We start from the raw sequence: 12,650 nt of genomic DNA, 5'->3' as shown, positions 1-12,650 counted from the left end.
GCGTGGGTTTCCTCCAGGTGCTCCGGTTTCCTCCCACAGTCCAAAGACATGCAGTTAGGTTAATATGGGACGGCCTTGGGCTGAGATGCCCTTGAGCGAGGCACCGAACCCCCAACTGCTCCCCGGGTGCTATAGCATAGCTGCCTACTGCTCTGGGTATGTGTGTGTTCACCGCTTCAGATGGGTTAAATGCAGAGAGGAATATCACAAGCATGTGATGGATAAAGTTGTTGTTGTTCTTCTTCTAATCCAGTTTCGAGAAAAGATGCTTCTACTTTTGAGGCTAGTTTTTTCCTCATCACAGTCCTGACTTCCCGGGATTGCTCAAAATTTGGCTTGTTTTTTTTAAATTAGGATTTGATAAAAATGCTTTGGAAAAAATGCATGTAAAATAAGCGTTATAAAATTTTTAAAAATGTGATAAACAGCTGGTTCATTTGTTATATTCAGTAATGGTTTAATGACTTTATTTATACATTTAAGTTATTCCACGAAATCGAGTCGTACATGAGCTGATCGCCGACGAGGCGCGTAGCTCCAAATTGTCTATAATCCATGTACGATGAGACTGAGTGGAATAACTGTTTTATTCTATCCACATTCACTGGATTTTGAGAAACGGAGCATTTTTATTTTTTGCAAATTCGATAAATAAAAAAACTAGTGCTGTCAAGCGATTTAAAACATTTAATCGCGATTAATGTCACGACTGTCATAGTTAACTCGCGATTAATCGCAATTTAATCGCACATTTTTGTCACATGAAAAACCATTGTGCAGTCAGTGCAAATTACTTTAGTTTTATCTACCGAGCCATCTTTTAATGTTTTAAATTGAAACTTTCCATCTAGAAGTGTTCGTCCTGCTTCCATTTCAACTTGTCTGCTCAGTTGGGTTCTTCTTTGTTGGCTGTTTGCAACTGTATCGCTCAGTACCGCCACCCTGTGCGGGGCGCGGCATTACAGTCTAGCTGCTATCGTTTTTCTAAGCAAAGTCTCTGTTCCAAGTTCCTGGCAGTTTCAAAAGCTTATGAAAAACCTACATCACGTCACAGAGCGTTAATCTCACGATAAAAAATTATCGCCGTTAAAATTGAGTCAAGTTAACGCGATAATAACGCGACATTTTTGACAGCACTAAAAAAAACTTTTTATACAAAACGTCCGACCAAATAATTTCCGCTTAGAATGTCAACAAACCGGCGAAATGACAGGAGCAATTTGTGAAAAATGTGATAATAATAATAATAATAATAATTCTTGAAAAATTAAAAAAAGTTCTTACCATCAAATACTTTTTATTCCTTTTTTTCCCTGTATTTTTGGGGTTTTGTTTTCGAGTAGAGTTTTTATTTCATCCTCGGTTGCTTCAGCGACACGCTCTGCCATTTTGTTTTTCTCTACTCTTGGTATATGAGCTGATATCCTCGTAGTAGAGTAGCCAATCAGAGCGCACGATTGCTCATATCCAGTCAATGTGAATAGAATAAATAAAATTACTACCCTCCCTACTTACCTATTGGGGCGACCTCAGTCAGACATCCATGACCAGTCTTCTCCGTAAATTTCTATCTTCCATCGCTTTAGGCAGAAGTTCTTTCAGGACATTCGTGTCTTCTACCAATTGGTCAATGAAAGTGCGTGATGGTCATCGTCGAGATCGCTTGTCATGTCCGGGTTCCTTCAGGATGACTTGGTGTATTATTTCATCCTTATTAATCCAACAGTGACCATGAAATTTGACCCTGCTCTCTGCAATCGTTTTCGTTATTTTCAGGATTTCGCTATATAATATCTCGGTACTGATGTGTTGCTGCCATGTGATGATTCGAACCATTCTTAACATCTTTGTATATGCACCAGCTCGTTTTTTGTTCAAGGCTTTTGTTGGTGTCCAAGTACTGGAACCATAGAGGAGGATTGCTTCAGTTGTAGCTTTGTAAAGTCCAATCTCAATCAAATTAATAAACGCATTGTAAAATCTGATTTAAAAAAAAAAATTCACATACTTTCTAAATATGTGGTTGGAAATAACGAACACGACTCACATCAGCTTGAAATGTGTATCGAGTTTTCACTTGTCTTTTTTTTTTGACTCAGTTTTGGCTTCAGATTTGTCAACTCTGTTTTAAAATAAGAAAGAGTACAATTATAGAAATGGAAAGAATTGTTAAAAGAATAGAATAGTAAACAAATAACAGTCAAGCATTATACTGGAGGAAAAAGATCTTTCTTTTCTCATTAACACACTTCGACTTGGAACATCCCAGAAGAGGATGAGATCTATTTGTAGAGCTTGATATAAAAATTCAAAGGTTTCCCAGGAAGGACAAATCAAAAAACTAAAAATAGTGAATGGAATGAAAATGTAACTGAAATTTCCAGATGAACGATTTGTAGCATCTGTGATATGTGTGTGTGTGTATCTCATTGAAACTTGTTGGAAATATCTACCGAACTTTTTCAGATGTACGAAATGTCTCTTCAGATCATGTCCTCTGGTTAGAAAGGTCAGAGGTCCTGCATTGTAGACAAAAATGCATCCAAAGTCATGAAAGACGCATCACCTGCTGTTAAAATAACGCCCGCTTTTACGTTTGCCATCCCAGGAGACGGCGTCGTTCTTGTTTTTAATCCACTCTTTACTCACACACTGTCAGATAATCTTCCAAATAAACGCTGTCGTAGTTTATCGCCTGTCGATGATGTGATGGATGATGTATATGTTGGTTGGTTGTTGTTTTCAGCCATGGAGAGTGCCTTACCTGAGAAGAGGTGTGTTGAAGATGGCAGAGCCTCTCAGCAGCAAGAGGAGCTTCCCACACCGATGGAAGGTACGACGTCACGGTGAATCCGTACTCACGACGAAGCTCTTAATTAAATCGTTCTGACCGCGATTGTTCATGACGTCTCGTACAGAGAAGCCGCAGGGTGAGCCGGACCATCCCAGAGTGCCGGGACAGGAGAACGGAACTGAGCAGGAGGAAGAGGAAGACGGAGAGGAAGATGGAGAGTCCTGTGCCAACTCGACAACGCGTACCGAAACGAACACTGGCCAAATGAACGGGGACGCAGAGACGGCTGCCCCGAAGGCGTCTCCTAAAACCCCCAGCAAATCTCCCTCTGCTAATCGCACCGGTAGAAGGAACCAGGTACGTCTGTGGGTTCCTTTTTTTTTTTTTAAATGTACTTGCTGTAGGAATCTCTGTGTAAATCCGCCACGTCTTCAACATCATACGCTCCTGCACTTCACTCGTATTCCGAGTATTCATACACTCGCAAGCAACAGTGCACCAGGTCACCGTTTACTCACAAATTAAAGAAAAACTTCTTGCAGTCTCACGTTTTTCTGGGTCTTATTACAAATTAAATTCTTAAAAAATCAGTCGTTTGTATAAATTATGTTTGGTGACGTGCACAGAAGAGACAAAGTTGGAGCTACATGTCAATTTCTAGATAATTTACTTTAATTACTGATTTTTTTTTAATTTATTTATTTTACTTTTAACCTTTTGATCATTTTGTTTTTCATAGTACTTTATTTTTATTTATTTATTTTTAAAATTGTCTTTCATTTCAGACACTTGTTTCATCAGTTTTATTTATTTGTTTGGTTTTTTTTTTTTTTATTGATTATCTCATTTCAGACCCTTTTTTTGTTTGGCAAGTTTTATGCATTTGTTTGTTTTTGTTTCTTATTTTATTTGTTGTCTTATTTCAGACACTTTTGTTTGAACTTTATTCATTTGTTTGCTTTTGTTTTTTAATTTATTGTCTCATTTCAGACACTTGTTTTGTCAGTTTTATTTATTTGTTTGATTTTGGGTTTTTTTTATTGATTATCTCATTTCAGACCCTTTTTCCTTTGGTGATTTTTATGCATTTGTTTGTTTTTGTTTCTTATTTTATTTGTTGTCTTATTTCAGACACTTTTGTTTGAACTTTATTCATTTGTTTGCTTTTGTTTTTTTATTTATTGTCTCATTTCAGACACTTGTTTGGTCAGTTTTATGTATTTGCTTTTTATTTTATTTGTTGTCTTATTTCAGACACTTTTGTTTGAGCTTTATTCATTTGTTTGTTTTTGTTTTTTATTTATTGTCTCATTTCAGACACTTTTTGTTTGGTCAGTTTTATTCGTTTGTTTGTTTTATTGATTATCTCATTTCAGACACTTGTTTGGTGAGCTTTATTCATTTGTTTGTTTTGTTTTTTATTTTACTTATTGTCTCATTTCAGACACTTTTGTTTGAGCTTTATTCATTTGTTTTTTGTTTATTTGTCTAATTTCAGAGACTTTTGGTCAGTTTTATTGATTTATTTGTTTTTGCTTTTCATTTTTGTCTTTCATTTCGGACACTTTGGTGAGCTATATTTGTTTGTTTTTGTGTTTTATTTATTGTCTCATTTGAGATACTTGTTTTGAGTTTTATTGATTTGTTGTCTTTCATGATGGACACTTTTTTGTTTGTTGAACAATTATTTATTTATTTTTGTTTTTTAATTTATTGTCTTTCATTTCAGACACTTTTGTTTGGTAAACTTTGTTTATATTTCTACCTCTTCCAGCTTTGTTGGAAGAGGTTATGTTTTTGCTTTTGTTTGTTTGTTTGTTGTCTTTTCCAAATGTAACTCAAAAATTAATAAACGGATTTGGATGAAATGTGAGCCGTGGGCCAAAGGACAATTGATGAGATTTTGATCTAAATCCAGATATAGATATATACGCAGATCCAGGAATTTTTGTTTGTTTTTCCCAACGTAACTCGGAAAGTAGTGAACAGATTTGGATGAAATTTGGTGGACAGCTTTAGTATCATCCGAGGTTCATCTGATTTGGTTTTGATGTTGACGTTACTGTATGTGGCCTGGCGGAGGAATGGACTCGAGTCTCCATGAGTGCCCTTCGAGACCGCATCTGTGTTTCTCTTGATGCAGTCGTGGTGTTTTCATAAGCCTTGTACAAAAACTGAAGTGTTTAAGTCCAAACTGCTGTTTGTTATTCACATCACTATAGGAGCTCTTGTATGAAAAGTTTGGGCACCCCTATCTGAATCACATATTGAGGTTGATTTTTTTTTTTTAAATGTGAAATGAAGAAAACGCAGCCTCTGCAGCGAACAACTGTTCTCTTTTACTTCAAATCTCAACAAAATGTGTAATGTGGCGTAACGTCCTTTAGCTAACGCACGGTAAACGAATGAGTGAAAAATGAGCAAAGGACACATCCAGAAAAAAAGAGAGACAATAATTCATACTAAGAAAGCCATAGCGTGTCCCACGTGTTTAACATTAAATCACCCCAGAGGTGCTGCTCAGGGCAGGAGTTTGGAAACGAAAGGCAGCAAATGGTGCCCTCTCAATCCCCCCTTTGTCAGCGGCCATGCGCGTCTTACGCCTCCAATTAAAACGCTGAAACGCTCTTCTGTGGAGAAAAAAAACAGGTGTTTCAACCCCCTCCAGCCTTCATTCAGCAGCGCTGAGTGTGTTTCCATGCGTTTAGCTGCCTGTCCCACATGTTCTTGATGCTCGCTGCCAGCTGGAGCTGCTGCCTTCCTCAGGACACATGCAGAGGCCACTTGTGTTGCGCGAGTCCTTCCATAAGGACCTAAAAAACACAGCGGCTTTATCAGTACGCTCCTCTCAGCCTCACGCTGCCTGCACCCCGGGTGTGTTTCACGTCTCAGATTTCACACCAGGAGCTGAGCTTTCTCTCAACACTCGGCTTTCAGAGGAACGCTGTTACAACCGATTCTGAAGTTATGTGAAAATTGAAAGTAATTTAAGGCCAATATGTTGACTTTCTCCATCATCAGATGTGAGCAATAAGACAACAATGTTATCACAGATTTGTCACAGTCTGTTTTGTTTTTTTTAAAGCAAATCAGCATCATCACAAAAACATCATCAACAATCAATTTTATATTTCAGTAAATAAAAACAGCATTAGGACGGCACGGTGGTGTAGTGGTTAGCGCTGTCACCTCACAGCAAGAAGGTCTGGGTTCGAGCCCCGTGGCTGGCGAGGGCCTTTCTGTGTGGAGTTTGCATGTTCTCCCCGTGTCCGCGTGGGTTTCCTCCGGGTGCTCCGGTTTCCCCCACAGTCCAAAGACATGCAGGTTAGGTTAACTGGTGACTCTAAATTGAGCGTAGGTGTGAATGTGAGTGTGAATGGTTGTCTGTGTCTATGTGTCAGCCCTGTGATGACCTGGCGACTTGTCCAGGGTGTACCCCGCCTTTCGCCCGTAGTCAGCTGGGATAGGCTCCAGCTCGCCTGCGACCCTGTAGAACAGGATAAAGCGGCTTCAGATAATGAGATGAGATGAGAAAAACAGCATTAGACCTTCAAACTGAATAACAGCACTATTCATTTAAACATGCAGTACCGGTCAAAAGTTTGGACACACTTTCTAATTCAGTAATGTTGTTTATTTTTATGAATTAAATGACACTTCTTCATCTCTTAAAGTAATGATGGATGTCGTTTCTCTTGACTTATTTGACCGGTTCTTGATATAGTATGTATGGATTACTACAGACTTCCAATTTTATTAGTATTTTTTTAAATAGAACAATTAATGAATTTATCTCCACGTGGCCCTAAATTCTCCGCTATTTTTTCCTGCTTCACCATGACCCAATACAAGATACTACGTCATGCACCATCACGTGGTGGGCTTTCCCCGTTCGCGCAAGGCGTTGTGGGATACAAATTTGAAACAGGAGAGAAAAACGGAGGACGTGAGTGTGCGAATGAAACGTGAAAGACTGATTACAGTAACGGAAAGCGAGAAGAAGAAAAGACGTTATGTTATATACGAAGGAAAGGAAACGCAGGAAATATCAAACTAATAAATATCGGCGCTCAGCGAGCACCTCGGTGTGATCAGCTGTTCGTTTAGCGACAGAGTGATGGAACTGTCAGCACACGCTCAAAGGTAAACCTGCGCATGTGCACACAGAGCGATTTCATGCACATTATTTGCTTTAATCCCCTCAAATTAAATCACTTCCCAGCCACAGAATGGCCTGATATTTTGTGAGATATTACAGAAATAAACATATATCACAATGACCACATTTCAGACAGAACTAAATTTCACTGATTTTGAAAAGCATTCCAGGTGACAACCTCGTGAAGCTGGTTAAGATAATGCCAATAGTGTGCAAAGCGTCATCAAGCTAAACGCTGGCTACTTTATTTTAGAATCTGAAACATTAAGCTTTTTTATTTAACACTTTTTTTTGTTGACCGCATAATTCCATATCCACTCACTGGCCACTTTAATAGGAACTTATTCTTGATTCTAAGATTCCTGTTCTTGGCTGTAGGAGTGGAACCCAATGTGTTTCTGCTGTTGCAGATCGCTGAGATGCTTTTCTGCTCACCACGGCTGTAAAGAGTGATTATATGAGTTGCTATATGAGTCCTTCGTGGCAGCTCGAAACAATCTGTCCATTTCCCTTTGACCTCTATCAACAAGGCGTTTGATTCCACCCACAGAACTATCACGCAGTCTCTTGATGTTTTTTGTTTTTCCCACCATTCTGTGCAGAGACGTGTGTGTGTGTGTGTGTGTGTGTGTGTGTGTGTGTGTGTGTGTGTGTGAACCCCAGGAGATCAGCAGTTTCTGAAATACTCAAACCTCATACTCATCTGGCTCAAACCAACACCCATACCACAGTGAAAGAAAGTCACACTTCACCTTGATTGAGATCGTGATTTTTCCCATTCTGGTGTCTGAACATTGTGAACATCAACCAAAGCTCTTGATTTGTATCTGCATGACGTTATGCAACGTGCTCCTGTGAAGGGATCGGCCGATTTAGAGAACTGCATCAAACAGCAGGTGGATGTCTGGGTCTGGGTGTTCCTAATAAAGTGTATGCTCCATGTGTTATTTCATAGTTTTGATGCCCTACAATGTAGAAAATCGTCAAAATACAGATAAACTTGTACGTGAATCAGTAGGGGTGCACAAACTTTTGACTGGTACGGTATACAGTAAATAAGTAAGGAGTGAAACACTTGGATGTGCTGTTATAGGAAAACTATCAACGACCGGGTGGCATGATGGAGATGGAGCAGTGTGACAGTTATCACCCAAAGCTTTGGGATGTTTTTTGTTTGTTTGTTTGTTTGTTTGTTTTTACTAACAGCACATCCTGAAGTATTTTATTTACATTGTAGTGTAGCCATTTGCCAATAATTGGAAGGTTATATTCATTAAAGATCATACTTTTTATCCATTTATAGTGCCATGAAACAAGTTTGCTCCTGTTCTTATTGGCATTATAGTACAGTGGTGCTTGAAAGTTTGTGAACCCTTTAGAAATTTTTCTATTTCTGCATAAATATGACCTAAAACATCATCAGATTTTCACACAGGTCCTAAAAGTAGATAAAGAGAACCCAGTTAAACAAATGAGACAAAAATATTATACTTGGTCATTTATTTATTGAGGAAAATGATCCAATATTACATATCTGTGAGTGGCAAAAGTATGTGAACCTTTGCTTTCAGTATCTGGTGTGACCCCCTTGTGCAGCAATAACTGCAACTAAACGTTTGCGGTAACTGTTGATCAGTCCTGCACACTGGCTTGGAGGAATTTTAGCCCATTCCTCCGTACAGAACAGCTTCAACTCTGGGATGTTGGTGGGTTTCCTCACATGAACTGCTCACTTCAGGTCCTTCCACAACATTTCGATTGGATTAAGGTCAGGACTTTGACTTGGCCATTCCAAAACATTAACTTTATTCTTCTTTAACCATTCTTTGGTAGAACGACTTGTGTGCTTAGGGTCGTTGTCTTGCTGCATGACCCACCTTCTCTTGAGATTCAGTTCATGGACAGATGTCCTGACATGTTCCTTTCGAATTCGCTGGTATAATTCAGAATTCATTGTTCCATCAATGATGGCAAGCCGTCCTGGCCCAGATGCAGCAAAACAGGCCCAGACCATGATACTACCACCACCATGTTTCACAGATAGGATAAGGTTCTTATGCTGGAATGCAGTGTTTTTCTTTCTCCAAACATAACGCTTCTCATTTAAACCAAAAAATTCTATTTTGGTCTCATCTGTCCACAAAAATTGTTCCAATAGCCTTCTGGCTTGTCCAAGTGATCTTTAGCAAACTGCAGACTAGCAGCAATGTTCTTTTTGGAGAGCAGCGGCTTTCTTCTTGCAACCCTGCCATGCACACCATTGTTGTTCAGTGTTCTCCTGATGGTGGACTCATGAACATTAACATTGGCTAATGTGAGAGAGGCCTTCAGTTGCTTAGAAGTTACCCTGAGGTCCTTTGTGACCTCGCCGACTATTACACGCCTTGCTCTTGGAGTGATCTTTGTTGGTCGACCACTCCTGGGGAGGGTAACAATGGTCTTGAATTTCCTCCATTTGTACACAATCTGTTTGACTGTGGATTGGTGGAGTCCAAACTCTTTAGAGATGGTTTTGTAACTTTTTCCAGCCTGATGAGCATCAACAACGCTTTTTCTGAGGTCCTCAGAAATCTCCTTTGTTCGTGCCTTGATGCACTTCCACAAACGTGTTGTGAAGATCAGACTTTGATAGATCCCTGTTCTTTAAATAAAACAGGGTGCCCACTCACACCTGATTGTCATCCCATGGATTGAAAACACCTGACTCTAATTTCACCTTCAAATTAACTGCTAATCCTAGAGGTTCACATACTTTTGCCACTCACAGATATGTAATATTGGATCATTTTCCTCAGTAAATAAATGACCAAGTATAATATTTTTTGTCTCATTTGTTTATCTGGGTTCTCTTTATCTACTTTTAGGACTTGTGTGAAAATCTGATGATGTCTTAGGTCATATTTATGCAGAAATACAGAAAATTCTAAAGGGTTCACAAACTTTCAAGCTCCACTGTAGCTACAAAGATCCAGTCCCTCACCAGCTTCTTGTTTTTTCTCGTTCTTGAAGTTAATAAGATAAAAGAACGCAGCGTGTGATGTTACCAAGAAACCCCAAAGCATAAACTCCTCCGTCCTGAAGACTTTCCCATGGTGGAAAAACTTCTTTTTCAAGAATTCAGTAGCGCTGTTGTGTAAACGAAGTAATTGCAGATTAGATCATCGTGGTTCTGAATGATGTAATAAAGACAGAGAACAAGTGTTTGTTTTTCTGATAAGATGCTTGTTTTCAGTGTCACACTTCCGATTTACAGACCTCTGTCAGTCTGTGTGTCAGTTACATAAGAGCAGGTCTCGAGTGTAAGCGATGGTTGGTTGTTGTGTCTGAGTGCTCTGTATGTAAGATTTTCCTTTCTGTGTTACAGGAAGTTAAAGATCGCTCAACCTTCATCTGCCCCCTGTGTGAAAAGAACTGCCAGACGCAGCATCATCTCACGATGCATATACGACAGGTACAGAATAAAAATCAGCATGACGACGAGCCAGTATGAGGAGATTTACGACATTTGGTTCAATATCCCAATATTGCAGTACAACTAAAATGAAGAACATGTCTGTTTTTGGGTGTTGACCAGTAAACGATGACCTTGTTGACCAAAGATTATAGCAAAGGCAAAGAATTAGAGTTACACCAATCTTTATTTCGTCTGCATTACTGAGATTAGATTAATAAATCTAATCCAGATAGCAAGCTAGGCTAGTTCATGCACCGATATTAGCTAGGATGAACATGGGAAGAATATTATGATCTTCATATCAGAATGAACGCCACTCACACTTCTTCTGAAACCAATTTTTTTTTTTTAAAAGTGAAAATTTTGCCAACTAACTCGTCTTTTTTTTTTTTTTTGGTCATCCTGGCTCATCCTTAGCATAATACAGAGATCGGGGGGAACGACCACTCGTGCAGCATCTGCGGAAAAGCGTTAAGTTCGGCCAGCTCTCTAGATCGCCATATGCTGGTCCACAGCGGAGAGAGACCCTATAAATGCTCAGTGTGCTGTCAGACCTTCACCACCAATGGAAACATGCACAGGTACCAAAGACATTCAGATCCAGTGCTAATCCGAGATTTTGTGGATTTTTATAAAGGCTGCTGTCAGTGTCGATGTTTGGGGGGGAAAAAATAGTAGATTTTGGTCTGTTATCAGGACGAGAGAATACTTCTCGATCGGCTCTGAGACTTTCAGGAGTAGATGTATTTATATTGAGGTCATGTGACACTCCATCCATCCATTATCCATTGTCCAGGTACACCCTGGACAAGTGGCCAGGTTATCGCAGGGCCGACACATAGCGACAAAAACCATTCACACTCACACCTATGGTCAGTTTAGAGCTACCTGCATGTCTTTGGGGGAAACCGGAGCACCCCCACACAGACACGGGGAGAATGTGCAAAGTCCACACAGAAAGGCCCCCGCCGGCTGCTGGGCTCGAACCCAGAACCTTCTGGCTGCAAGGCGACAGTGCTAACCACTACGCCGCCCCATCATGTGACATTCATTTCGACTAATTATGTCACTTCTAATAGGAGCTGGTTGAACCAGACCCAATTTATGGGTTTCTCTCGATGTATTGGTAAATAATTTATTGATTTTTCTCTTCACTTCAACATTATGGGGTACATACACAATTATTTTGTTTTAGATGGATGGAATATAAACACAGAGAAATCTCCTGCAGTTCCAGGCTGTAACACTCTAAAATGTGGAATAGGGGTGAATACTTATACACAGCACTGTAACAGGCAGTACTATCTGATGGGTTGTGAAAAGGTTGCGCTGTAACATTTATAAGAATACTGTATAAAAACATGTTTTTTTTTGTGTGTGTATACGGTGTGTGTGTATATTACACGGTTGCGTGAAGATACAAAGTTTATGTTCTAGTGGTGAGTGTATATATCACGAGTGAGTGAAGCGAATGAGTGAAAATATTTTCAACACGAGAAGGTAACCTTCGTATCTTCACACCGCCGTGTAATATTCTTTATATTATATGGACACAGCCACAAAAAAATGCAAGTTAATCAAAAGAATTTTAATTCTGAACTGGTTCGCTGTTTTGACAACGCGCATCTAGTCAGCGGGAAAACACTGGGAGTGACATCATCGGAGTGAAATATCGGGAATTATTATCCATACAGGACACTTTTTTTATGGAATAAAAACATGTTCTGTTCCCTTCTAGCGGGTTTCATTCATTTGGTTCAATAGCATGCAGTATTGTTCGCATATCGCTTATCCTACGTGTATTATGTCACTCTAGTCTACCCAGTGGAGAATGAATGTTGAATATGGTTTATGATATTGCATGGTTGTCAAGACAACATGACGTCACATGTCAGAGACGTAAAACTTCCACGCTAGCAAGTGAGCGACTGTGACAATTTCTAAACAAACATGGCCGCCAGGTTTGCTTCGTTAAATATGGAAGATTTTGAGAGAATTTTAAAAGAGAAAGACGCATTGAACACCCAAAAGGAATGTGTATGTATAATGATAATAATAATAATAATATTGGCTGGGTTTTTTTTTTTCCGTGGGCTATCAGATATATTCCATTCAGCTACTCGTCTTCGATTCGTTCAGTATCACGCTAGCTGAATGGAATATATCTGATAGACCACTCAACACCAGCCAATGTTATTTAAATATGTCACTTCGATCCATGATGTATTTCGTATGAAAAATGT

The 12,650-nt window shown here is 39.3% G+C and overlaps 1 protein-coding gene across 6 annotated transcripts in view; it reads left to right on the top strand.

Annotated features, from left to right (window-relative positions):
* The window catches only part of rreb1b (ras responsive element binding protein 1b), a 90,563-nt gene that overhangs the window by 54,999 nt on the left and 22,914 nt on the right, over positions 1-12,650 (top strand). For all 6 annotated transcript variants that reach the window (XM_060905663.1, XM_060905661.1, XM_060905662.1 and 3 more), the window contains 4 exons: positions 2,747-2,833; positions 2,919-3,151; positions 10,318-10,404; positions 10,825-10,988. In XM_060905663.1, coding sequence (XP_060761646.1) covers positions 2,749-2,833; positions 2,919-3,151; positions 10,318-10,404; positions 10,825-10,988 — 569 coding nt within the window. In that variant the 5' untranslated portion in view covers positions 2,747-2,748. The remainder of the gene's footprint in view (positions 1-2,746; positions 2,834-2,918; positions 3,152-10,317; positions 10,405-10,824; positions 10,989-12,650) is intronic.

This window comes from Neoarius graeffei, chromosome 23, assembly GCF_027579695.1.
Source record: "Neoarius graeffei isolate fNeoGra1 chromosome 23, fNeoGra1.pri, whole genome shotgun sequence".
NCBI lineage: Eukaryota > Metazoa > Chordata > Actinopteri > Siluriformes > Ariidae > Neoarius > Neoarius graeffei.
Note: the sequence above shows the minus strand (reverse complement) of the source record. Positions and strands in the feature narration are given on the sequence as shown.